The sequence below is a fragment of the Salminus brasiliensis genome, chromosome 8 (assembly GCF_030463535.1).
Source record: "Salminus brasiliensis chromosome 8, fSalBra1.hap2, whole genome shotgun sequence".
Taxonomy (NCBI): Eukaryota; Metazoa; Chordata; class Actinopteri; order Characiformes; family Bryconidae; genus Salminus; species Salminus brasiliensis.
The window spans coordinates 18607433-18635039 of record NC_132885.1 but is presented as its reverse complement, the minus strand read 5'-3'; the positions used below and the strand labels follow the sequence as shown (position 1 = coordinate 18635039).

The 27607-nt window shown below is 41.8% G+C and overlaps 2 protein-coding genes across 6 annotated transcripts in view; one reads left to right on the top strand and one right to left on the bottom strand.

Annotated features, from left to right (window-relative positions):
- Nucleotides 1–228: 228 nt before the first annotated feature.
- Nucleotides 229–12392, top strand: dnajc15 (DnaJ (Hsp40) homolog, subfamily C, member 15). Its single transcript, XM_072685139.1, has 6 exons — nt 229–359; nt 2259–2310; nt 5372–5445; nt 6547–6623; nt 8288–8358; nt 11813–12392. The coding sequence occupies exons 1-6, from the start codon at nt 252–254 to the stop codon at nt 11881–11883; spliced, it is 453 nt and encodes a 150-aa protein (XP_072541240.1). The 5' UTR covers nt 229–251; the 3' UTR covers nt 11884–12392.
- A 6412-nt stretch (nt 12393–18804) lies between these two features.
- enox1 (ecto-NOX disulfide-thiol exchanger 1) overlaps nt 18805–27607 on the bottom strand; it is a 30449-nt gene continuing 21646 nt past the window's right edge. For 3 of the 5 annotated variants that reach the window (XM_072685940.1, XM_072685941.1, XM_072685943.1), the window contains exons 11-14: nt 26219–26284; nt 23831–23930; nt 20900–20985; nt 18805–19726 (exon numbers count right to left, since the gene is read on the bottom strand). In XM_072685940.1, the coding sequence (XP_072542041.1) occupies nt 19595–19726; nt 20900–20985; nt 23831–23930; nt 26219–26284 (384 nt within the window). In that variant the 3' untranslated portion in view covers nt 18805–19594. The remainder of the gene's footprint in view (nt 19727–20899; nt 20986–23830; nt 23931–26218; nt 26285–27607) is intronic. The other 2 variants (XM_072685942.1, XM_072685944.1) reach the window with 2 other exon arrangements.

Here is a 27607-nt window from a genome sequence, read left to right as displayed (position 1 = left end):
TGCGGGCTACAGTGTTAACCTGGGCAGGTTAGCTTTTATGTTTTGCATCAATTTGTCATTTAATTACATATATTATATTTTTTCTATTTATGTATTGTTTATATATAAATATACATATATTTTTATTTGCTTTTTTTTGTTGATATTTGTCTTTATTGTAGACTGTCCCATGAATTCAGCCCGCCTCGACATCGCAAATGTGGTTTGTCCCATTTGCGGACCCGTAGCTAGATTTTTCCCTGGCGTGAAACATGGCGAGTCCGAGCAGTGGCGTGCTGGTGGACAGTGACTCGATGAGATATGCAGAATATACACCAAAATCTACCACACGGAATGAGACAGACATTGACAGGCGCTTTGTGAGTAAACGCTGCTGTGTGTTGTTGAAGTCGTGTCCTCTGTGATGTCCTTCACTGCGCACGTGATGTGACTTCCAGGCTAATGTCAGTTAGCCAGCTAACGATAGCGCTGCTTAGTCAGGTGTTGACGAACCGGTGACCTTCCAGATCGGCTCCCCTCACTTCCACACTTTAGCCTGGAGACTAAAGCTGCTCTCTAAATGTATAATACTGAGGGTTTCTTACTATTAGCACCACTTGTTTGTCAACTGAGCCATTGAAATAACAAGATAAAGGCTTTTATGTTAGATGACATATTTTAGCACTGTTTAGATAGCTACTGTTGGAAGTTACTAAACTTACTAGCTAGCTAACTTCTACTCGGACAAAATCTCCTGAGATCTTTAAATTATATTTCATATTTTTATGGAACATATTTAAACATAGCTAAACAGAGTGTTACAGTGTATTATACTTGTATTATAAATAATAAATATACAGTGTATTATAAATAATATTATGTGGTAGTTGTGTTTTCCAAACCTTTTAAAATGTGTAATACTCATTATGGTGTAGATACGTTTTCAATTTCCAATACAAACATGCTGTCTAGACCATAAATAATAATATTTACAATAGACGATGAATAAAACTACTACTTGTAGATTTACATGGGTGTTGCATCATCAAGTGGGTGCTCATGGAGCGATGAGCTGTGGGCTAAATATCTGCTTTAACTCAAACATAGGATTCAAGGGTTCAAAGGTAAAGGTGCACATATTTGTCACTGTACAGCAAAATGTGTCCTCCGCATTTAACCCATCTGTGGTAGTGAACACACACTCACACACACACTAGTGAACTAGGGACAGTGAGTACACACACACACACACCCAGAGCGGTGGGCAGCCAATTCCAGAGCAGAGAGGGTAAAGGGCCTTGCTCAAGGGCCCAACAGTGGCAGCTTGCCAAGTCCGGGAATCGAACCCACAACCCTGTTATAGCCCGGCACTTTAACCGCTGAGCCACCACTGCCCCTTTATTGTCATTCGCATCACATGTGGTACATGGGGTGGAACGTAATGGAGATCTCAGGTCCCAGTTACACCCAAAGAGCCATTATTGAATAAAGGGTAGACATAAATAGGAAAAGTGGGAAAGCAGAGAAATTTAAAGAAGTAGCAGCAGTCTAATCACAATCTGAGATCAGTGTAGCAACATGAAAAGCAGTAGCATAATAAAGTGTCCAAGTGTGGATAAAGTGTCTAGAAAACCACATGGTTAACATCAAATGTGACGTTACCTAATAAAAAGGTTTACGTAATGTTTTAAACCATATGTCCAAATGTTTGTGGACACCCCTTCTCATGAATGCATTCAACTACTTTAACATACAGCTTGCCTAGTCACTGCAGAGAAGTACTGCCAATATAATAAATTAACCTGAACCTCCTAGCAGTATGCATAATGCTTGGGGTGCGCTATAAAGGAGTATAAAGCCCCCAATCCATCCAATACTTTTGGGATGAGCAGGGGGGTGGAAGATGAGGTAGGGTGGTGGTCATCCAACATTCTGACCTCACTAATTCTCTTGTCGCTGAATGCAATCAAATTGCAGTGCTCTAAAATCTAATAGAAAGTCTTCCTTGGACAGTAGAGACAGTTACTCTGACAAGCAGTGTCCCAAAACCTCTGTATAGAATATATAGTGTATTTTGTGTAGAAACATGTCAATTATGAAATTATATAACCTCACAGTGACAACCTACTAATAGCGTGTGTGTTATATATATTAAATAAAACACTGAATTTGGTTTATATGTTACTAATGGAGCTGACATCATACTTTTAATTTAAGAGCATGCAAGTTAGAATTAAAATTCTTTTTTTAGGAGCTGACCTTTGATGTCTCTTTTCCAGGGTGGGACACTTATTGCAGTAGGGCTTGGTGTTGCTGCAGCAGGATTTGCAGGTAAGTTTCAGACATTATAGTGCATTTTAAAACAATATGGGCTGTGACCTGAAGCACAATTTGTATCTGTAAAATAACCTAGTATTAATAAATCTGCAGTGAAATACGCTGAACATGGACTGTCTGCATCAGTCATAGGGTAAAGCAGTGGATTCCAAATCCTTTGAGTTATTAATAATTACCTACTATATGGCATGGTAATTAGTTAATGGGTTATATCAGGTTTTTGTGAGGATAAGGATGAGACATTACCGGAACTAGGATTGGAAACCTGTACTGTAAAGTGTAAAGCAAAATTGAACTGTTTATTTATGTGGATTCAGAAATCCTCACCTTTACAGTATAGGTAGCAATGGGCTTACAGGCAGTTTAGGCCCACCCGGTCAAAACTGGATGGGTAATGTGGTAAAAATATTATGTCGCGATATACACAATATTTATTGCAAGATTTTTACACACCAGTAGCTTTTAAAAACTGCTGTCTAAATACCCTCCTACACCTACAGTACAGTGGTGTTCAATATTTTTCTGCGTGCCAGCCAATAAACAGGACTAATTATGCTCTTTGTAATGAAACAGCAGTTGGTCAGTGTTAAGTAGTGATGCTATCCACAATATGCAATAAATAAATAGTGGAATTCCCTATTTAAAACCCCTCTCAGGAATGCTTCCAGTACTTATTCAACAGAGGATTGCAAACGGCACCCCAGTAACCTCTCAAATGCTTTTTCCTCACATGATTCAGTTGAGTGTAGGTAAAAACAGGTGCTCATGTCATGGCTTTTAGATGTGTTACAAATCAGAAAAAGGAATAATTTTGACTCTTGAATACTTAAATTCTCTATAATTATTCAGGTTTCAGGTTCTCTATAAGGTTTAATTATTTATTATAGTGTGAAAGAGTGAATTTCTTGTACAGTGGGATTGTGTTGGAAACACTTAATAATGTGGAGACACTGATGAAAATGATGGTTAAGCCTCTCTTGCCGAACATGTTTGTTCAAGTCCTCAAATGATCCTTTCACTGGTTAATGAGGTTAAAGCTGCTATTAGAGCCAAAAGAAATCACAAGTGCCTTTACCATAAAATGACTGACTGCAGCATTTAAAAGGATGAATGTGGGTGAATAATTTAACCCAACTCTGTCATCAGGCTGTTTACTTTTATTCTTTTCTGGCAGGTGTATATGTCCCACTCCCTACCCTCATGTAGTAGGTAATTGTCGTTAATCGTTGCTAGACTTCCACCCATGGTTGTGTGAGGTCAGCATGGAATCGCTCTTGTGATTCCTTTGAGGAAGGAACGTAATTTCTCTCCCAGTACAGCGAGGGGGCAGCTCTCTTGCCAAAAACCCAAGCGGTGTGTGGTCTGCTTAGGGAAAGGCTTTTGGCTTAGAGGGGAGTAAGCTTTATACTTTGAGGTGGAAAGTAAAATAACTCTTCCCACTCAGTAATATGTCTTTCATCACATAGCATGTGATAAAATACTCCAGGATAATTCACATTGTATATTTCTGTGATTCTCCTTCTGAAGCCCATTACTCTTTATAGGTTTTTCTAACTCTTTCTAAACATTCAAGCACATTATACTTTGCTCTGCTTGCACTAAGTGCTGTAAGTGTTGGCACTGTGATGATGATGTTTATTTTTGATCTACACTAAGCAGTACTATATAACTAGATATGTACAGTAGTGTGCAAAAGTTTAAGCAGTCAGAATCACAGATTTTCTCCTGTAAGTGTATTTGCTTATAAAACACAACATAATTGTAAAATAAATGTAAATAAATATGAATACAGTCAAAAATAGTCTGAATATGTTTTTTAGGAAAGTCATTAATGTGTTGCTTTAAAGAATAAAGTTAAAAGAACACAGATTGGTTCCAGATTTATCTGTGCTCTCAGATTTCTTCAGTTCCACCAGCATCTTATCTGATTTACTTATTAATTAGGGATTGATTAAGTAAGTAAGCACTAAGTATTTGATAGTAGCTGGAAGGACTGGTTTAGAAATGCTCAATGCTCACACCCATCAAATCACTACGCATTAGTGCTTCTGAGTAACCGTCTTAAGCATTGACTGTATCAAATCGACAGCAAAATTGCCCCCCTATAACTCATCGTGGTGCTAGCCAGTGTAGGCGTCTGTTTGATGAAGCAACAGGATTTGAAGATTTGAAGTTAGTGTTCTTTTCCAAGCATGTTCAAGATGTGATTGGCTGTAATGCCTAAACTGTTATTGCAGTATTTTTGTTAAACCCCTTCAATTAAAGCTCAATGTCCACACCTCATACTTGAGTTCTTCATTTCAGATCTGTCGTGGTGTTGTACAGAGGCAATGCTACAAAAATTGTCACTGTGCAAACACTTACCTGATCAAATTTCAAAACCATAATCTGCAGCAGCCACGTCTTTTCATAAGAAAGAATTGGCTTAAAAACCAAAGAAAGCCCCAAGCTTTAAAGAAAAGCTCTAACACTACTACTACTAAAATACGGAATTCTTGCTGATTTACTGCAAGGATACCTGACAGTAGAATCACAAAGAGGATACGCTTCAGTTTAATAAAAGCTTTTAGACGGTCTTGTCTGGGAGACCTTTTCCCATACATGGCAACCTGATCGTTTTAAATGTGGGTGTGGGGACTGAGTTATGCTGTAAATGTAGAGCGGAAATGTCTGTATATAAAGTGTGAAGTACCCTGTCTTCATCTTAAATTAAACCTTCTGGAGTAATAAAGCAAAAATAACAGTTTTGACTCCATGGTGTCAAGCAAGGCTTTGTTTGCCCTTTTCTGTTAAGTGTTGATTTGCCCTCATTTTGTTCTGGAGTGAACCACAGACCATGGCAGTTCACCAGCGCTCTGGCCAAGAAAATACTGAGGGAAGCTGAATGGAGCCCTCACCTTACCATGTATTTAGCTAGAATACAATGTGGTGTTATATTTGGTTTTTCCTTTGTGCCAGTTGTGTTAGTCTATGAAATCAAGTCGTTGAAGCTAGATGGACCATTTTTAACCTCTATATTTTCTCCTCTCCTTTCCTTATTTCATTGCGTTTTTAGGCCGATACGCTTTCCACTTATGGAAACCTCTTGGAGAGGCTATTACAGCAACTGCCAAGAAGTTTCCCTCCACAGTAAGTGACAAAAAAATCTTTATAGCGTTTTGTTAACTTGATATTTTTAAAGATGCTTCTGGGAAGCGTTTTGTTGAACGTGTCTCGTGTGCATAACACCTTTTGGAATCCCACACCTTTACGATTCTCGAACATTCCTTCACATCAGGTTCATCCATCATGCACAGTTTTAGTTTCAGGCAGTGATGATTTGTGGGTAGTAAGAATTTTTGGATTTTCCCATGTTCACCTCCATGCCTTGAGCTGTGTGGTTGTGTGTGGTATTGGCTTGTTAATCCTCCACTGTGGGGTAAATGGCTCTGGTGACTCATTGCAGTTTCACCCTAGGCTTGAGTTCACGCTAAGCTTCTTCAGGCTACAAGACAAAGTTAGTTAATCCAGGTTTTTAGTGCGCTGACTCACAGTCCTCACCACTAACCTGGGATAAACCTAGTCACCTGTGAGGTCCGCACCTTAACCATAAGCATGCCAATGATTTATCTTTCATTGAATTTTGTATAAATGGTCACCTCCTGACCTGTGATTTGTCTCCTTTGAATTTTAATCGCAGCGGCCTTTTAGGAGGCACACTCCTTATGTTCAGTGGGCCACTGAGTGATTTTTGTGAGCAAATTGTTTTTCTTTTCCTACATTTGATGAAAGCTTAAGGATGTGCTGAAACCATTAAAGTATTTTAATGAAGAACTTGTTGAACTGAATGAGGGGGGGGGCCCAACGTGAAAAACCTGGGAAGCATGTGCAAGAATAAACATGGCCATCCCTCTTGGGGGCTATACTTTAACCAAACGTACTTGGAAGCTGGTATTAAGAGCAAAACCAGTGTTTGTGTCAAGCATCCAAACTAAACCCTGCATTGAAACTTTCATGGGTCTTAACACTTCTCTGCCTCAGGCCCATTGTGCTTTGTTTTTGGAAAGATGCACCGATGTCTGTTAAATCTTTTAGAATCCCTGAATAGTGTTATTTTTCACACTGTAATACAATAGGGTGTTCGCTTCAAGCTGAGCTCAACAAAAGCAACTTGGTGACCTTAAAACTTGGTATTACTTTATGTCACAAATAAAGCGTAGAATCAGATTTGTTCACTTTTCGTTTCTCCAGGCATTCTCGGGATATTACAAAGGTGGGTTTGAGCAGAAGATGACGAAGCGAGAAGCGAGTCTCATCTTAGGTATCAGGTAAGGGCTGAGAGCCTCATATCGTTCTCCACAGCCAGATAAAATTCCACTCTCACAGCCGGCTCTCTTTCGAGTGCTTCCTTTGTGGGTTTGTCTATATGAACAAAGGCAAACTCTTTCACAACATGTGCATTCGCTGAATCACTACATTTCCCAGCAGGGCCTGTGGTCACATCCAAAGGCTATCTTTTTGGTTTCATGTTGATAGTCACCCTGTGTGTCTTAGCTTTGATCCTGGTGGGGGTGACAACTGTAAACCGCAAGCGCGTCTTTAGCTTTGTAATCTGCTCAGTCAGGGACCACCCCAATTCCTCCAGTGCAGAGGAGGGCCAGGAGGTTTCGTCAGAGTCCCACACCAGGTGTGACTCACCCTGGCAGCGTCACACGCTGTGCGGTGGGCTTTACGTCATATGACTGTGGCTCAGTTAATCCGCTTGTCTGTCGAGCCGTATTTTGACTGCGTTCGACCACAATGTGACCAGTGTTCCTTGGCTGTGTTCCCTCAGCTTCTTCAAGCAAATCTGTCCTGGTAGAGGGCTGCTAAGAGTATTGATTAAGATGCTTATTAGTTATGGTTTGTGTTTTGGATGAGTTTTTTTTTAATTATTATTATGATTATTGTATCTCAGTTCAATGCTGAAAGCTGTTTAAACTGTTAAACTAATCATTCTTTTCATGTTGCTGTCATGTTTTAATTAACTTTGCTATGGTTTCCTGATGATGGGATCACCTAGAGAAACACTGGGAAATCAGCAATGTGGAAACAGCTATGGCATCAGCTTCCTATTTAGAGAAAGGGGATGTATTTCTTCTGACAAATCAATTAACCACTCATGACAAGGCAGAATTGCAGTGTTTTCTTTCTTTGTGCTTACGTTCCGAGCTTGGCTCTCCTGTGTTTTGCAGTAAAACTGTGCTGAATGTGTTTGCTGAAATTGGATGTAGGACGTGTTGGATATAGTGGAGACACACCTTTTCTCTGTTCTCAGAAGGGCTGGATTCTGTTTACTTCAGCACCTTTCTTTATGTCTTTCTTATATTGAGCTTTGCATCCTGAGGCCCTGCTCTATTGAAAAGGCATGTGAGCAAGCAAAAGACTGGATTGATTTGCTCTCCATCTGCCAGAGCATATAAAGCCATCTGGTGTGCTTTAGCACATGAGCCTTCAAACTGTGGTACTGAGGCCTCAAGCTTGGGCAGTTTGGCCTGATGGTTATAACACATCACATTCTGGAAAAAGTTCCCATTGAGTGTTAATTAGCGGCCTCAGGCTCGGAGCTCCTCAGGTCTTGAGCGTGTGTTAGGACTAATGATCTGTCATTTCTAATCATCGAAATGGACTTTTTCGGTTCTGACTCACGCTCACCTTAAACCTTGGACAAATTGAGGCTCTGGTCTGGAAAGGGGTGAAGCTGCTTGTGACGATTCAGTATGCAGCGGCTACAAAATCACAGCCAACTCTTTCTGGAACCTTTAGACAGCGTATGGTCTGCCAAAGCCACTTTGATTTGTGTGCAGGGAAAAAATATGGTAAGCTAAAATTGGCTGTGATGAATAGTTGGCGTGTGTAGACTGTTGCAGCTTTCATCTGTGGTATTGTACAGTATGGCCACTAGATGGAGGTGTGCTGCTTTTTAAATATGTCTGTTTTTCTGTTTTCTCAGCCCAACCACCACCAAGGCAAAGGTGCGAGAGGCCCACAGGAGGATCATGGTTCTAAATCATCCCGACAAAGGTAGGTGCTAGGGTTTTGCAAGGCTTTTCTTCAATGTTTTGTCATCATTACTCATATCATCCATATCTTTTGTATTGTTTTAGAGTTGTCATTGTGGTTCATTCCATTGGTTCTCAAAACAGTCTTTGGGGACCCTGAAACGGTCCAAGCTGTAGGTTGGAGCAATGATCTGCACTTTCTAGGGATCCCTGCAGACTGGTCTGAGAATCACTGGTTTATTCAACACTGTTGAATGGGAGGTGGGCTTTAATGACTGCATTGATCTGAAGCTTAATGCCATGGCATGAATTAATGTGCTGATGTAGAGGAGTCTGCACTGATTCTACATGACGTGCTGCAGCCTCAGTGAACTGAATTTCCTGCATCTGTTTTGTGCGGACATGTAGATGACCAGTCCGTTCGAATCATCCCCCAAACAGCACTGCAGTGTTTTTTGTATTTCCTCTTTTAAAGCATTAAAGCCACAGCTGGCCAGTGATCTTGCTTTGTTTTACTTCCCTCAAGGTTAATGGCCTTGCCTCACATCTCTGTAGCTTTTCCCTCTCCTGCCTGCATTTTTGTGTGTGTGTGTGTGTGTGTGTGTGTGTGTGTGTGTGTGTGTGTGTGTGTGTGTGTGTGTGTGTGTGTGTACGTGAGCGACTGGACGTGTGTGCCTTCCAGCCAGTGCAGCCCTGCTCCAGGCCACTTTTAGTCTGTGTGAAATAAGCAATGTGCACCGTGATGCCTATCTGTGGCTGAAAGATAAGGCCAGTAACCAAGGGGAAGATGCCCTGCAGAGAGAAAGAGCAAGAAAGAGAGAGGGACAGACGAAGAATGAGAGAGAGAGAGAGAGAGAGCGTGAGCGAGTGAGTGTGAGAGCGAGGGAGCTACTGTGCCCCCATTTGCTCGTTCTGCAGAGAAATATTGCTTATTAAAACGGCGCCTCTCGTACCCGCATGGTAGTATCATCCTTTTTGTTATGCAGGAGGAGTAGGCGAACAAGGCATGTATCGAATTTTGTTACAGAAAAGAAACCGTCCCAATTATGCGCATCCACAAGATTTCCTGGCGTGAGATGTAGGCAACTGAGGCATCTCAGAAAACACAGCATGCCTGATAAATGATCATAAATGATTGTATGCAGCCTATTATCTTAATCAGCTGACCCCCAACATAAGACATCCTTTAAAATGGATATTACTCCATTACTTTGAATCAATGGCTTTTCTGTATTTTGCCATGTTCACATGGTTCAGTCTTTGTTACAGTGACTGCAGCTTTAAGCAGTCACTGTTATGGAGATCGATATGAGTAGCCATGTCATTGGTTCATACGTTCAGTCTCGTAATGGTTTTCTGAGCTGTAATGAGGACCTACTCTAATGGCCAGAGACGGAATGACATGGACTGATTGTTGAATTAGCTTTCATTAGCTTGCTGACCGTGAACCAATGAAAAATGATGGACGTTGCTTGGAGGTCTGTCCGTGTTGAGGATGGCTTTAAATGAGAGAATGCAAAGCTAGGGATCTTCAAATCTGGTCCTGCAGGGCCAGTGTCCAGCACAGTTTGGTGATCTTCACATTTTAATCCTGGCAATTATATAAGCTTTATGCAGGATTTGTTATTTTTTGCTAATAGTCATGGACAGCCTGAGAGATACAGAACAGTGACTGAAAGTAAAAGACGTATGTGGGCTGAGGTGGTGATTTTAGGTGGGATTTTACACAAATATGACTGCTTACATCACGTTGTGCAGTTCCCATGAGCGTTGTCCTGCCCGTTTCACCAAAGGTACAAGCCTGGAGTGGCAGTGGTAGAGACACCATACTCACGATTACAGTCAATGAAGCATCACAATGATTTTGAAGCAGCTATATTAAATGAAAGATGCTACATAGACATCTTACACCTGATCACTTCATGTGACTAGTATCTAGATTGTTAATAAAATAGAATAAATGAGACTGTAGCCACAAGCTAATTTGCTTTTTATTACTATGTTTTGTTGTACTGGGAGGGGGTTTTGTGGTCGACTGCGTCTTGGAGATGCCTTTGCCTCTATCATTTTTATGTGGCTGGGCCTTTTCAAGACACAGTCCTGAAACTCAAGATGCATGAAATGACCAGATGTAAACAGAGTCGTGCTGCTTTAAAAGATTAGTTCAATCAGGTTTTCTTAGAAAGGAATATTGCCAAACTGTGCAGGACATCGGCCTTCTAGGACTGAATTTGAAGAACCGTGACGTGAAGCTTTAAGGAAATAGTCTAATGTTTAATTAGCATTTAATCATCAGCTGTGGCCGCTGGCAGGTTCTCTGTGAAGGCTACATCTGAAGATAGAACCTGTGCCTTTATACTTAAGCTGTCCTATGCTGTGCTGTGATCTGTGTGTGTGTGTGTGTTTGTTTGTGTGTGTTTGTGGCTTTGCCGGAGCCGTGTGTAATTAAGTCTGTCACTGCAGGCTGCGTTGCTCTGTTCCGCTCCCCCTCTGGCACACAGACAGATTAGCAGCCGCTGCCGGCCCTGCTCCTTGCTACCTGCTCACTCTCCAGCATGTTCTCCAATTTATAACCGCCACCACTCCTGACACTCGTTGGTGAGAGCGCTGTGTAAACTAAAGCTGTGTGTGTGTGTGTTTAGGTGGTTTATGTCCGCATCATATGCCCTACATGCCGAACAAGGTCACTGTGTCACATCACCAAGCACTCTCCCACATTCAGACCTGTAAGCCTGAATGAGACAGTCTAATTCTGAAGCTTCTCTCTCTCTCAGCCTGTGAACCCTTCAGCCCCTCAGCTTGTACTGTCCAGTAGCATCTTTGTTACTATGCTGTATCGTGCACTAGGAGGCACTGTAGCAGCCCGCCAGAAGCCCAGGCGTTGATGAATTCTCACAAAGCAAATGAAAGCTGTTTAATCATGATCTGCTACTCTGGAATCAACATCCATTTGATGTTCTGGCACATTACCTTGGCGCTCAAGTATTTGAGAACTCATTTTTTGAGATAATGAAAGTGCTACTGGAGTAATGTGTGCAAGCAGACCAGTGTTAAATGGAAACTGAAATTAGATCGCACTGCACCTATGGACTCAGGGCAGCTAATGACTAAGATTGCTGCACTTAACAGTGGGACCCGTCAGGTTCTCGTGCAGCGTCACAAAAGCTAGCATTTCCATTCGAAAAAAATGCTGTACAGCCCAGTACGCCATATAATTAGGAGTATCTGCACTAAGCCCTGTGTTTGTAGTCGGATCACTCCTCACAGAGCTCAGCCTTGGCCTCAGCATTGGCTTTCGTATGAACACACACATTTTGCATGCTGCGTAAAGCTCCAGCTTTCCACATCTTCCACACATTTACTAGAGAGGATGGAGGAGGGTGGAAAAACACACACACACACACACACACACACACACACACACACACACACACACACACAAACAAGCTGATGGGAAACCGTTGCTTCTCCTGCAGGTGGATCTCCATATTTGGCAGCAAAGATCAATGAAGCAAAAGATCTGCTCGAGTCTGGCCCTCGGCGTTGACCTGACTGTCTCTGCTCTTCAAAGCTCCATCCTCTCAACTCCCTGTTTCCTGTTCGCTCTCATCCTCCATCTCTCTCACACACACTCCCCTCCTCTACATGAGCTCTCCCTGACCAGTATCCTCCTCTTCATGGTGCCCTGCACTGACCCAGCCAGCTCAGAGGCTCTGCATTGCTCTGCTGGCCTTTCAGCCATGGACTGCTAAATCCATCGATGTGGATCGTCAGACGTCAAGAGCAGATCTTTCACGTTGAAGGACCTTTGTGTTGTAGATATGATGTCGAGTTCTGTTGAAGGTATGCTACTGTGTTTTTACGGCACGTGTTCTGTGTTCTAGGTTTATTTTTAGAATGCTGAAAAGGGTGTGCTCCGTCTGTTGATGTGGTGGTAATTTTCAGAAATGTAAGGGTGTGAAAGTGCTTGGAGTAATCCAGATGGACCAGTGTATGTGTGTGAGCACTCATTAAGTTATTTTAAGACTCTTAAATAAACTGGTGCATATGAACAAATGCCTCATTGTTGGTGTATCTAAATGTACTTTTCGTGTGCCTACTGTTACTGTTTTTCCCCTTTTACTTTTCCAAGCAATACCATTGGACACTCCTTAAAGCAAGGGTGCTTCATGGGTTTCCTCAGGTGATGCCATAGAGGAACCTCTTTTCTTTTTTTTTTTCCTCTTATTTTTTAAGGTTTAAAGAAACTTCACTTAATAAGGTCTTTCACTCTCACACATCTCTTTTACATGGTTCCTTATAGAACCAAAAGTGGTTCTTCTGTGGTATCGCTTAAAGAACCTTTTGTAGCACCTAAATTAGTAACTTTATTTTCTTCTAAACTGAGAAGCCATTTGAACCAGCCTGTGTGATGTGATCCACACAGTCTCCCCAGCTGATAGATGGTTGCAGTAAGGGAACAGTCATTTACTGTGTGTCAGCCCCCTGTAGATTGATGTGAAGGTCAGGGCAGTATCCACAGCTATTGCTCAGATGTTCATAAGCCTGCCTGCCAATAAGCTGTTTACTGCAATATATGAAGGGCAGATGGGGCGATACGAAGCAACTCAGCTTCTGCAATGGAGAGAAGAAGTGTGCATTCATTTTAAATGAGCATTGGTAGTGAGTGGGCAAAAGTTTACAATTTTTATGAGAACACTGCATGAGTGATTGAAGCACATCAAAAGATTGACCATCCAGATGGACCAGCAAGCATTACTCATGTTTACAGAGACAGGCCACATGTAATGGAAAAATTCTGATCAAGTCTGTTCTGCCTGTAGCCCACTTTGATAATTACGACCAAGCCTTTAATAAGTCAAGGTCTGCTTCAGACACCCCGTAAAATGATTGGTATGTAAAACACAAGCCAAAGCAATAGCGATCCGTCTTCATCCTCGCTCGAAGTCCACCACCGATATGTGGATTATAGCAGCTTTCCTCTCACGGCCCAGCCCTGTTTGGGTGCTGCAGCTGATATTGATTACTTGTATGTGTACAGTAAGTATATCAGAGGTGAATGTTGTGTGCTGGTTCTGACTGAAGCCCTGTTGTTGGCTTGTGTCACTCTGACCCCCCCTGTGACTGCAGCTATTTTCAGCCTTTGCTCTTGCTGTGAAAGCTGCATGGAGTTCCTGAACAAGACTGCTCGCTGCAGGTCCCCCTTCACCACTGTGAACTTCCATTAAGCGGTGGAAAATAAGAGCAGAGTCCAAACATGGCTCTGCTAATGTTAAGTATTATTCAATAAAGTGGTTTTATATATTGCAGAGCCTTGTGTTCGGATGTGATCAACCCTCACCACCTTGTAAAAATTATTTTAATATACCTGCGGCTTTGAAATTTGTCAAATTTCCTTCCCTGACTTGCATATATACTATGTGGTTGGTTTCTCAGACTGGGATTAAGCCTAGTCTTTGAATACCTGGCATTCTCTATTGAGATTTTTTTTGTAGTCCAGAACTAGACTTAATTATTGTCAGGAAAGCCAACCTAAGATGTCTAAATGTATTCAGGCTGAGCTGTTTGGACTCTGAGGTGCAATCCAATAATGTGACAAAATGTTTTGAAATGGCCAAGCATGATTCTGAGGTCTCTATGCTCGAAGCTAAGCGTCAGATAGAGTATATACCCCTGCAGGATTTAGACTATGAAGCAGTGGAACTGTTTTCTCTATAGTGATTCCTTTGAGAGTAGCATGGTGGCACCGGAGATAGTGCTAGTTTCCTCCAGATGCCAAAAATACATGCTAGGTGAATTGGCCAGCACAATGGCCACGAAGTTGCTATTTCGATCTATGTGGCCTATGTGAAGAAGTCAAAGTAAATTTGCCACTTTTGATGAGAGTTTGCGTGGTGCCCTGCGATAGTACTCCTGCCTTCCAGGTAGGCTCTAGACCCACCGCTACCCAAACCAAAGGACAAGAAGATGGATGGATGGATGTTGGATAAGCAGGTGTCTATAAACCTTTGAGCATTTTAGGTTAGTAGTCTAGACAGGGATCCAAGGGGAATGGTGATTCTCTAAGACTAGCCACAGTCACTGTTTGCGATTAGAGTTCTTTCTCTTCTGAGCCTATCCAGGACTTTTTTTTTGTCTTTTGTGTATTGTTCACAAGCTGCCATTGTTGGACCCATGCGCAAGGCCCTTCACCCTACCTGCTCCCCGGGCCCGCAGTGATCGGAGCATGTGAGCTCACTGTCACTGTGTGCATTAGATTACTAGTGTGTATGTGTGTGTTCACTGCACAGATGGATTAAAGGCAGAGGCCAAATTCCATCTGTTTCCAACACAAAAATGGTGAATATGGTCTTGTCTTGTCACTTTATATAAGGTTCAGGCAGGTACCAACTATTCTCTCATCTCCACAGCTGCTGTCCATGCTTCATGTCTGACAGATCTTTGATCCCCAGCTTCTGTTCTTCTCATCTTAATGTTTTTTCCTCATTCATCCACAGACAAGGATGTGTGATTTTTCAGCTTGCATATGGTTTCATTTACTGAGATAATGCCGTAATCGTTGAGCCAAAGTTCTGAATAAATAGCTTCAGGAAAGAGACTTGGGTAAACTTGCGCACTTGTGTAGTAGAGCATGTGAACCCTTCTCTGCTTCCCATTCAGTCCTTACCATTCCTCACTATTGTCTTAAAACTCCACACAGCTGTCAGGTCAAGCATCACACGTCTGGGATCGCTATCAGAAGCTCAAGCCTTCTGAAGCAGAAGAGCAGCGCCAAAGAGCTACAAAAATCAAACTTTGTAACCTATATATCGTGCTTTGCTCAGTGGTGTGCTGGCATGGAGCGGTCGAGTTGGAGAAGATCTTACTAATGGAAACAATGCAAGCTCATGCGGGGTCCGTATAAAGTTGCACATATAAAAAAGCAGTGATGTGCAACACTGGGGTCCTGATGCCGTTCAGCATATAAATAGATTTTAATGCTGATGATGGCTTGACATCTGGAAGGATAGAGATTGCATCCATGTGGTGTTTCTCATAAATGGATATGTAGGGTACCCTGCAATGGACTGGCACCCTGTTAAGAAGCAGATAAGAAGGTGGATGGATAGCTGATGTTTCTCATGAAAAAAGCACTGTAAAGTAGTGTCATTAGCCGTAATCTGCAGAGATTCATGCTGCTGTATTCCCAATCCTACGTTTTATTTATAGGCGACTTCAGTAAACCTCCTTTACAAACTGCACTCTTTTTGCACATTTGCTTAGAGGCAAAAAAGCAATCTGTCTGTAGTGAAAAAATCATGTCCCCATTAAACCACGCTCTTCTTTATGCAGATCATCCACTGACAGATTATGAAAATGTGAAAACGTGTTATTCTTCAGCTCACTGATACAAGTGAGCATCATTGTTCAGACTTCTGCACTTGAAATTGTGTTTCGTGTCACTTGAAGGCTCTGCAGTGCAGTGCAATTTTCTGAGCTTCCACAGTCAGGCAAGGTCCCCTTGACCAATCACCGAGAGTGGCTGTCTGTGTCCCATCACCTGCATCCCATTAATATGGACACAATAGGCAGGCTGATGGCACCCGCAAGACAAATACACCCTCCGTGTCTCCTTTCCCGTGATGTAAGCAGCAGACTGAGAGAACAATAGAATCGAGTCCAGGCTGCAAGACTGGGGAGGGATCCAAAATGGAAGAGAAAGACAGGCGCTCAATCTGGGCTTGTAAACAGCCTGCTGCGTCTGTTAGCGTCTCACTGGTCATCCATCATGCCACGGATATTCAGGAGTGTTACACCCTGCGTGGATGGGGAACCAAATGACCAGGGAAGAAAATATGGAAAATATGGATGTGCTTAATGCAGCCCCTGCATGACTAAAACAACACGACTGTGTGCATTTTCCTCAGCTCCGGGGGTATTTCAAATAAAGCTAATCTGTCACAAAGGAATTGGGGCTGCAGGAAGTGCTATTCTGGCAACCTCCGGTTTGGTGCCCTGCGATACTGCAGCAACACTATTTTTATTCACTGCTTTAGCCAGTAAGAATAGCTTAGGCAAGCTTTATTCCAGCCTAACACACTGTCAACAACATGCATTTTTTTGCAGACTCGGAAAGTCTATAATGAGGAAATAGGAGTCATATCTGAATTCCAGGATTCCACCCCTGGTGTGGAATGAACTCGAGCCATTTTAGCAGCTCCACTTCCCATACATTTACATTTACATTTACGGCATTTAGCAGACGCTCTTATCCAGAGCGACTTACAAAGTGCTTTGCTATTTACCCAAGAAAACCTTAGCTAGTTAGAATAGACTAATAATTCAAAGATACCTCTAAGCATAGACATTACTAAACACAAGACAATAAGGCGACCATAGTACTCTATTCGCCCAAATACTCTCGGAAGAGGTGGGTCTTCAGTTTGCGTTTGAAGACAGCGAGCGACTCGGCCGTTCGGACACCCAGGGGAAGCTCGTTCCACCACTTTGGTGCCAGGACAGAAAAAAGCCTGGATGCTTGTCTTCCGTGGATTTTGAGGGATGGCGGGTCGAGCCGAGCCATACTTGAAGCTCGAAGGGCTCTTGGTGCAGACCGGCTTTTGACCATTGCCATACAGAAGCTCTTAATATTTCTGTAATTCTGTCTGTCTGTTCTTCAATGGTCAGGACCCCACAGGACCACCACAGAGCAGGTATTATTTGGGTGGTGGGTCATTCTCAGCACTTCAGTTAGACTGACATGGTAGTGGTAAGTTAGTGTGTGTTGCGCTGGTTCGAGTGAATTAGACACAGCTGTGCTGCTGGAGTTTTTAAACACTGTGTCCACTTACTGTCCACTCTATTAGACAACCCTACCTAGTTGGCCCACTTCGTAGATGTAAAGTCAGAGACAGAAGCTCATCTGTCACTGTACAGTTTGTATTGGTCATCCTCTTGTCCTTCACCAGTGCTCACAGGGCAGTGTGCAAAGGTTCCCCTAATCACACATAATTACCACTAAGCTGGGAGGCTGAAGGCTAGCGCTGTCCTTGAACAGCTGAACACGCTTGGAGGAGAGCACTAACTGCCAGTTCCTTTGTCCTCTAACAGATGCTCGTATTGGCTAGCATAACACTGAGTAAGGAAGGGAGATGGAGGGCTGTTCTTCCCAACCAGAGGGAGTGAGGCCAATTATGTTCTCTATGTGTTCAAACCCACTGACGACATGGGACAGAGCTTTGATTATTAACATTAATATTAATGTATGTATACTAATAATGTCTTGTAACAACCACACTATTGTTTCTCCACATATGGAAGGGCCGTTAGCCTGAGAAAACAAGAAGACAAATGACTGGATGAGACAATGTGTTACTTTAGCATGTGGTTTTCTGCAGCTGGACATACATCCTGATTCCCTCAGATCCAATCCCAGACAGATGGGAGCTATTTTCCAAAGCAAAATCAGATGCACCCAGAGCTCTGGAATGCTGCATATTCACCATTAGAGCTCATTGCATATTATTTGCCAAAAAAAAAATACTACTGCCCACATTCCTAAAAAAGAAAATATATGGTTCTACAAAGAGGCTATTAACAATTCCACAAAATAACCACTTTTGGTTTAATAAAGAACCATGTTTGTAAAAGAGAACTGTGAGATAAGAACATTTTAAAGGTTTAAAGAACCTTCACTTGTAAAGATTCTTGACACTCACATTTGGATTTTTATTAAACCAACCATTATTTTTAGGGGTGTAGGAGCCTAGCTCTCTCATCAAAACATCGTGCTGAGACATAAAGTTCAGAAAAGCTCAACTGGACATCCTTGTTTTTCCAAGAAAATATAGATTTGACCTGATACAGGAAATCTAAATTTACCTCACAAGATAATTCGGTTCTATTTCTGCTGTTTGTTGTTGAGCGACATCCAGTTTTAGGTTCCCTCATTGAGCTGCTCAGAACAGTAGCCATCTCTATAGTCCATATCAAGTCTGAAAGCTGATCTCTGTCTGTCTGCTCGTCACCCTGAGCACCAACATCGATCTGGATCAGATGTTTATATATTTGTTCTTTTTCCAAACTGCATTTGTAATATATTCTAGATGTCCTAGTGCTTAATTCAGAGTATACACCATGTTAGCTTAAGGAAGAGACTGTCCAGACTGTCCTGCTTTCCGGACATGGATTCACAGTGAACACACAATGAAAGTTGAATGTCGCTTTTGTACACAAATATTCTGTTCTGATAAAACAAACATTATCCTGATGGAGGGAGGAAGTATCAACTCATAAATGTAAGACAGATTGACCAGATCAAGCCTTATTGTTTTCTATTACTAATGAACAGCTTGTTGCAGTCAGCGATTGGGGAACCTTCTGCTCTACATCAGCCTCGTTCCCACTTCTGGGTCAAACATAAGTAGAGCATTTAAAGACAGCGATGGGACGTGACTTTCATCTCAGGAAGTCAAATAGCAGCAAAGACTGGATAAAAAGCTTTTTAATAGATTTTTATAAAGTCATAATTTACATGAGCAGATAACAACGGTGCATCTTGACACAAAGAGAATGCACGTTACATACATTGTCTACACAACGATAAAAGACCTGAAACACAGCAAAATATCCTCTGTCACACAGTGGTGAAAGGGTTTTCTTTACAGGTCAGTATCGGCTATTGCACGTTAGCCATGCTGGACCGCTGACCAGGGCTGAGGTTCGTAAATGAACCCCCTGGAGATGCGTAACAATACGTTTGTATAAAAACTCTCTCTATCTCTTTGAACACTCTGTGTAACAATTAGGGTAAGTCCTGGAGAAATGTCCAGGACAGCGAACATCTCCACACGCTGGATCTGATGGGTGCAGAGAGCCACTATCACACACTAGTGTATGTCAGTGTAGATTACCATATTCCACATTCCATATTTATAATTGAGCGGCGCTGTATTCCTAGATATCACCCCCAGTCTTCGGGGATTCCGTCGTTGACAGGAAAAGTTATGCAACAGGCCTCAAAGTCTGAAAGAGCTTCTTCAAGTAAATACATCTGTCCTGATTCTATGCTGCATGTAGTGCCTCGCTTCTTCCTTTGCCATCATCAGTGTCTGTAAAGCAGAGCAGCAGGCGTGACAGCTCAAACGGCTCCAGCAGGGAGCGAGAACCCTCTACTGAGTTCCTCTGAGCCTCTGGCCAGTCTCACTGTGTTGTGTGGAAGTGTCACCGAGGCTCAGCGCTCGCAGGTCCAGCAGCCTCAGTGCCCACGGCTCTGTTCGTCATGCTGAGTTGAGTGCCTCAAAGCCGCAGAACTTCCAGCGCTTTTCCAACGTGGCGCCCACGCCGCTGAACTCCTGCTTGAACATGTTGGGCAATCGCACCATCAGCCGCTCCAGCTCACTGGCTGAGATCTGAGAAGAGAAAGCTCAAGTATTTATACGCAAAAGAGCTCACTAAAGCCAGCACTATACTTCAAAAGGCCACTAAGCATTTTGGCGCACGTATACTCAAAAAGATATTTTCCATTTGAAGAATACTGCCAGATAAAGCCTGGTCACGTTTAGGGTTGTCCCAATGCTTAATATTCAACAATTCTATGAAAAAAAAAAAATTAAAACCCACACATTTCCTTTTTATCAAGAGTCAGTGACTTGGACGCTGATAAAGCCTAACCCTGGACTACATGTGGTCTACATGTGGTTTTGGCAAATGTTTACTGGAATGAACACAGCAACTGTTCAATTTTAGCCTAATTCATTTGTGTTTTTGTATAATTCAATATTTTTTATCATTCTTTGTCATAGGTCAACTTGGAATAATGACAGTTTGGCCGTATATCATACAATTAACTTTGAACACTGTTGTGTCCTCCTTCTAATGAAAACCCCTCGTATACAAAACAACATTTCCCATACACCCAATTCACTAGCAAAAGCCTTTCGAGGCTAAACGCAACGCATACACAGGAGAATATGGTAGTGAGGCTAAAAAGGCTAAAAGCCAACACTAGCTGTAAAGCACAGTGAGCATGTGTTTAAAGCTAACCCTGCAGACCGGCTCCAATCTCTTCTGCTAGACTCTCCACACTGAGAGAACAGCAATGCTATCAGGTAAGAATCAGGAACTATTATTAAAATTAAGATGATTAAAATTGAAAACCATACTATTACCATACTACCCAACAATATTCTTGTTGGTGCTATAGCTATGCTATGCAGTGCTATGCGGCTCCTGTGAATCATCATGGGAATGTAAACACATCAATAAAAGAAGAGTTCATCATAAAAGGAAACTTTTGCTTTCTTCTGAAAACAAAAGAACAGGGCTGTAATATAGGCTTATAAAATGCATTTGGGCTTTTTAACCCCAAACAAAGTCACAACTTCCAATATTGGCACCTTTAGGACAAGGAAAGCTGACCTCAATTACTGTGAGGTCAAATGTCATGGCCCTGCAGACACTCAATAGTGAGACTGCAACCGAATAACAATACTACATTTACATATTTGAAAAATCTTCTGCTGGGAACAGTATACAGAATCCTATTCTCTATTTCACAAATGAAAGAGTATAAAAGGTTCTACCTTTGCATCAAGCCTCTGGATGTAAGACCACAGATACTCAATGTTAGCTCCAAAGGGGTGGACATGGAGGAAGGTTGATATGACTCCTGTAGACAAAGAGAGAGAGACAGAGAGCACAGAAGGCTTTTGTGATTGAATATTACTGTGGCCAAATTTGCATGTAACAGACAGGCAAGGCAATAAATGCAGCCTGCACGGTCATAAAACCCCTTTTCAGAGCAGAACCAGCGCCCCACCCCCCTCTTAAGTTGATTACTTTGGAGAGGTCCTGCAAAGGTAACGCGCTGATGCAGCGGCAGAGAATATAGTGCCTTCACTGGAGGGCCCCAAGCCAATATTTATTTCCTTGATTTATATGGCGTAACACCGCCAATTACAGAGGAACCTAATTCAATTCCCTCTGCAAGCCTTACGTTCTCGGCAGCTCACTCTGGAGTGGGGAGGGGAGGTGCCGGGGTGCTTCATGATGTCTGCTCAGATTCTGAAATGAGAAGCAGAGCAGCTGTGCAGGAGCTGATAGAGTGTTTGCTGGAAGCCTGTAACTCTCTCACTTCCATGTTGCATTAAAGCCCGCTGCTTCCACACAGATAAAAATGGAAAATCTATTCCTTAATCAATCGGTCTAAAAAGAAGCAAATTGAACAGCAATCATTTTAAATAAAGGGAAGTGATATTAGCCACAGTGTTGTGGAAATTGACAAGTGATAATGCATGCCTGCAACAAAGAGGTGTTAAGAAGCAAAGGAAGCCAATCCAAATCAGTGAATTATTAGGAAGGGCTTTCTCTCCAAAGTTAACACTCCAGTGCGGCTGGCGGAGTGCTGTGCGAGTCTGGAGATTTAAGCAATTTGTGTTTCACTGTCAGTCTTTTCCCTCCCTACTGCTGGAACAAGTTGAGCTTTTCTGCCGTTCTGGCTGAGGGCCTCCCAGTCAGGCTTTCTCTTCCCCAGCTCCCATCTGCACAGTATGTTTTCCTCTCTGCGTACAGGGCAATATGGTGCATGTTGTGCAACCATTAGATGTGTATGTGAGTCTCTGTGTGTGTGTGTGTGTCGAGAATTAGTGGGGGCTGTGTGGGTCAGAGCCAGCGGAGTGCCTGGCAGAGAAAGGAACAGCTCCCTAGAGCCTATCTGACCTCAGTGCTCCTCAGGATCTTCATCCAAATACATGACAGAGAGAGGCTGTGACTCTGTCCCCTAGCAACAGCTACTATCACATGTTCTCTCTATCGCTCTCGCTCTTACTCTCTCTCTCTCTCTCTCTCTCACACGGTCAAAGGCTGCTTTCACACTTTAACTTAATGTCTCATCCAGATTTAAAACAAAGGTGTGAACACCAAAAAAAAGAAAACATTTATAATTCTGATTTGGCTCATTTTCATATATGGCACTAAAATCTGATGTAGATCTGATCTGCAGTAACAGCCTCTACTCATTTGGGAAGGTTTTATTCTAGCTATTAGAACATTGCTGTGAGGGTTTGACTGCATTGGGCCAAACAAGAGCATTAGTGAGGTCAGGTACTGGTGTTGGGTGATTAGTTCTGGATTAGGTACGCCACTCCAACTCATTCTAACCCACTGCTCAGACCCAGTTTGGAATATTGATTCAAAATCATTAAACCAGTTTAATGAATCAAGCAACTCATTCTTAAGAGATCACATCTTCTTCAATTATCTTCTTTAATAATTTTATTAAGGTTAAAATCCCAATTCTTAACTTGTACTTGATTGTTTTGTTGTAGAAATTTGTCAGAACTGGTAATATATGTTTATATATGACATTTTATTAAAGCGTTTGACTTTTGGAATCAAACATAACATTTTTAAAATGAGCTGGTTTTGTTTCAAGCACTAACCAAGCACACACCATCATTTTGTAAATTAGGTCACATGTACACACATTCACAAGCTGTGCTGTGATGCACCCAGGATGTTCAGTATATGTCACTTGACGAGTTAAAGTGAAGGGCAAAGTGCTGTGAGAAACTTCACACATCTTTTAAAGGGTCTGTGACACATCACCATGGGCTCATATGGGTTAAATGTATAAAGGTGCTCCACAGCCCAATTCTAGGGGAGATGACCTCAGGCTCATGTGTGACTGCTTCAGTGTGTCCTATTCTAATGGCACAGCCTTTCTATGTGGATTATGCAAACTCTGTGTTTAACTGAATGCCTGTGCCTATCAGATTCTTCCAGATCTTTATATTCGGCATAATTCTGACTACTTTTTAAGAAAAGACGAAGAACAGCTTCCTTTGTTATGTCTGTACACTTCTGAATGGGCACACTGGTTGGAGTTATTCTTCTGGGTATGCAGGTCTGTTCTGTACTGTGACTAGTATATATTTATATTTATATTTATGGCATTTAGCTGACGCTCTTATCCAGAGCGACTTACAAGGTAACTCATATTACAGAGGCCAGTGTAGTGTTAGGAGTCTTGCCCAAGGACTCTTATTGATGTAGCACAGCATAGTCACCCAGACTGGGAATCGAACCCCAGTCTCCCACGTGGTATGGTAGTTCACTGGCAGGTAGTGGTGTTATCTGTTGCGCCACACCAACCACTGTATAGGTTTGTATAGGTTTTGGTTGGAGTTATTCTTAGATTAATGTTGGGTTTGGACCACATTAATAAATATAACATGAACATTTTCAAAGAAAGCTCATTTGAATGGTGAATCAGAATTCAGCACTTAGGCGTTCAGTGTGAACACAGTCTAGCGTGCTCTATAAGACTTTAGGGTCAACTGCTGTTTCTTTAACTATTATATAATACATTCACTATATGTTGTGTGCCTTTGACTTTGGAGTAAGACTCTGTCTTCTGTGCGTAATCCCATATTCTACCCAATCCACCCACTGCTGCTGATGTTTAAAACATCAAGACTGTACAGCTATATAGAGCAGAGATAGCTTGTAATTACCCAGCAACAGTGCTTCTTTCTCTGATCTCAGAGGACCTCGCATGACCGCCTCATTTTTCTTCTCCCGATGGTGATAAAGCGCTGCAGTGCCATTCAAACCCTGTTCACACATACATACATACATACACAGACACACACACACACAAACACACATGTGCACACATATGAGGATCAGGCCCAGGATAAGAATTAGAATGCAGTGAACTACTGTAGATAGAATTAGAAACAGAATGTGGTGAACATACAGATGAAGCTGGTGGAGCAACAGCCACATGCATGCTGACCAATCTGTACTAAAAACGCAAAGCATTCTACTCAGCTTTCAGAGAAATCAATGTTTATTGACATTTAACACCCCCTCTTTGCAGAGGCTGCTCAAGGTGGCGGGCCATAAGTCACAGAAAGGATGAATCAAAGCATGGATCATAGCAATTGGCACTGCATACACATTGCGCTATCTAGTCAGATGCCCTTTAAGACCGCCTCAGAAATGGAAGGCAACAGTGCATAAGGCATGTAGATCTAGTCTAATGTTCCATGTGAAATTTGACTAAAGTTTTTGTGCAGCTGCAGCCATGTGAAAACCAGCTTTTCTTTCTTTCAGTTCTTATCCCTGAATGTTGCATTAACCCCATTTAACAGACCTGGCCAGAATCAAGAGGCAAATTGGGGCTGGCTGAGTCCAAACAGCATGTGGCATGAGATGCTTAATGCTAAAACCTCCCTCTGTCCAAGGTGTAGTGATGAAGAAGTTTCAGAGTCAGAATCAGTTATATTGATCTTGGTAGGAGCATATGTTGCGTTAAGTCATGTTACCTTAACAGACTAGACAACTGCAACGGCTTCCAAATGTAGTATTGAACATCTTTATCACAGCTGAATAAGGCTTAGCCAATCAGAAATAAATGAGTTTGAGGAGGGACAGAAGCTCTGTTCTCTGAAGCTGTTGTTAATACTTCTACTAAGGTCATAAATTTAGAGCAAGCATGGACTTCATGTGAGGCACAGGGACTCCTTATCTATCTGGATATTTTCTTGCTTACATTGTGCTGGGGTAGCATGAGTTTTATTAATTAATTAATGTCAAATTGGGTCAGATTAATCACTCACATTTTCATCTTTTATTGATTCATTGCATTGTTTTATTGTTGTTGTTGTTTTCCTGTTTCACTTTTTATTGTGACGTTGACCAGAGGAGGGTGGGTTCCCCTTCTGAGTCTTGGTTCCCCTCAATGTTTCTTCCCCTCTATCCTAGTTTTTCCTTGCCACTGTTGACACTAGATTGCTCAAAAAAGGTTCAGACCCAGATCTCTGTAAAGCGCTATATTAATCAATTTGAATGGAATTTAATATTAACTATATTATATGGACAAAGCGTCAGTGAGGTCAGATGTTGGATGATCACCACCCACCTCATTCCTAACTCCCAAACTCCTTCCAAATGTATTGGATGGAGCACCAGCATCATTCCAGAGAACACAGTTTCACTGCTCCACAGCTTAATGCTGGAGGACTTTATACCCCTCTAGCCCAGGCCTGGCTTTAGACATAGTGCCAATACCTTTTTTGTGTTTATCTTCTCCAGAACATCCTATTGGCAATACTTCTCTACAAGGACTGGACAAGCTGTGTGTGCATTTGACACCTGTCAGCAAAGGTTGCAACTTAAAGTACCTGAATGTCCACAAACTGAATTCTTCCCACTCACATATCTGTATTACAAGCATGGCTCTTTATGGAACCAAATATGGTTCTTCTATGGTTATTCTAAGCTCCTTTATTTTCAGACTGTATCACACATGTTTGTTTAGCAACTGGTTTGGCTATGGTTTTGATGAATAACCATAAAACCCGACAATGAAAGATGACATACCCATCATCAAGCAGTGTGGTCTGGAGGAGTGAGGAAGTACAGGTGATGTCATGGCCAACCCAATCACCAGATTTTTAAACACTACTTGTGAAATTGTGGGACTGTTGGGAAATATGTGGAAAGGAAAGACCAGCCACTACAGGAGGTCTGTGGTCAGCAGTGAAGAATGTGTGGGAAGCTACTCATTTAGATCATTTTAGGGAAACATTATGAAAATATGACAAAGCAGTGAGACGGTCACCAAGACCACAGGGGGACCTACAAAATACTGATAAACACTTCGAGGTGTTCGAGGTTGAGGATTTGTTGATGTCTATCACTGGTAATTATGATACAGCAATTCTTTTGGAATGTGAATGTAAAAACAACAGTATTTCAACAGCCCAGTTTGAAGCAACTCAAGGCAAGTAAGTAACTCTGGTCTAAATTCTCACATTTATCACACAATGGTAGGTCTGCGTTACGTAAACACAGAAAGCCCAGCAGGCGGTAGTTTAATGACAGCTGAGTTTTACCTTTACCTTTTCAGAAACGTCAGTGGTGTGGTTCGTCCCCTCCATCGAGTCTGTACTGCTCAAAAGCTGTCAGGAGAAAAAGAAGAACATGCATGCAATTGGGGTGATGCTGAAGAAAGAAAACCTGAAGAAAAACATTTTTCTGATGAATGTGATTTCATATATTTAAAACCTTGGTGAGGTTGGGCACCCTGGTCAGAATATCTGTTACTGTGAATAGCTAAATTAGCAGAGGATCAGCTGATCGCTAGTCATAATATTAAAGAGGAAACATCCTTTCCAACATTTTTGTAAAATGAGTGAATTTGTTTTGTTTTTATACAATTGTAGAGTGAGGAGAAGGAAAGGAACACTATGCAAAGGTTTTGGTACCCCAAGAGAGATTTAAGCTCTCTAGATAACTTTTACCAAGCTCTCAAACTCTCAAAATTGGCTTGTTTGGGCAATGGCTTGTTCACGTACATCCTGAGGAAAGGCCAGGTGATGCAAATTTAAAGATTTATTAATACTCTGACTCATTAAACCTTTAGCAGTCTCCTTGAAGCAGCGCAAGGTCTCGCATTCTGAAAATAAAATAGCCTAGTTAATGCTATATGGACTGAACTGAGTTTCCTCAGTTTGTAATATAATTAGGAAATGGCAGTTAACAGCAACTGTGAAGGTCAAGTTGAGGTTTGGAAGACCAAGAATACTTTTTTAGAGTAGGGTTGCTAGAAAAGACCTTTAGGAACTGTTAAGCATGGGGATGGATTGATCATGCTTTGGGCTTGTGTCACAGCCAGTGGCATGGGGAACATGTCATTGGTAGAGGGAAGAATGGATTTAGTTAAATACCATCAAACCATTACAACCAGTACAAAAGTTGAAGTTGAAAAGAAGATGGCTTCTATACCAGGATACTGATCCTAAACACACATCTAAATCCACAATAAACTATCTCTAGGAGCCCTCACAGTCCCACAGCCTAAACATCACTGAAAATCAGTGGATAGACCATAAAAGAACAGAACATGCAAGACAGAAGACAAGACTCACAGAAATAGAAGCCTTCTGCAAAAGGCTTGGATAAAAAAAGGCAACCCTCCCCAAATAATAAATGAAATATAAGCTGTGATGTTGACTAGGGGAGCGGGGTACTGACCATGCAGGGTCAACATTTTTGCTTTGGGCCTTTTACTTTTGTAATTTATAAACTATAAAAGATGGCAATAAAAACAAATCTTGCTTAAAATCTCAAAGCAATACGTAATCTTTAATTTAATTCATCTTTTTTACTCACTTAGCTTTTCACAGTGTGGAATATTATCTTTTATTTGAAAATTTACACATGCTTAAGATTGCAGGATAAAGATCATCAGGTAGGTCAAGAAGCACATTTATATATAGATC

Bases quoted from the DNA above. Each gene is read 5' to 3' on its own strand.
- dnajc15 (XM_072685139.1), top strand. From the start codon at position 252: ATGGCGAGTCCGAGCAGTGGCGTGCTGGTGGACAGTGACTCGATGAGA. The intron at 6,624-8,287 runs GTAAGGGCTGAG...CTGTTTTCTCAG, and splicing joins AGTCTCATCTTAGGTATCAG to CCCAACCACCACCAAGGCAA. The intron at 8,359-11,812 runs GTAGGTGCTAGG...CTTCTCCTGCAG, and splicing joins TCTAAATCATCCCGACAAAG to GTGGATCTCCATATTTGGCA.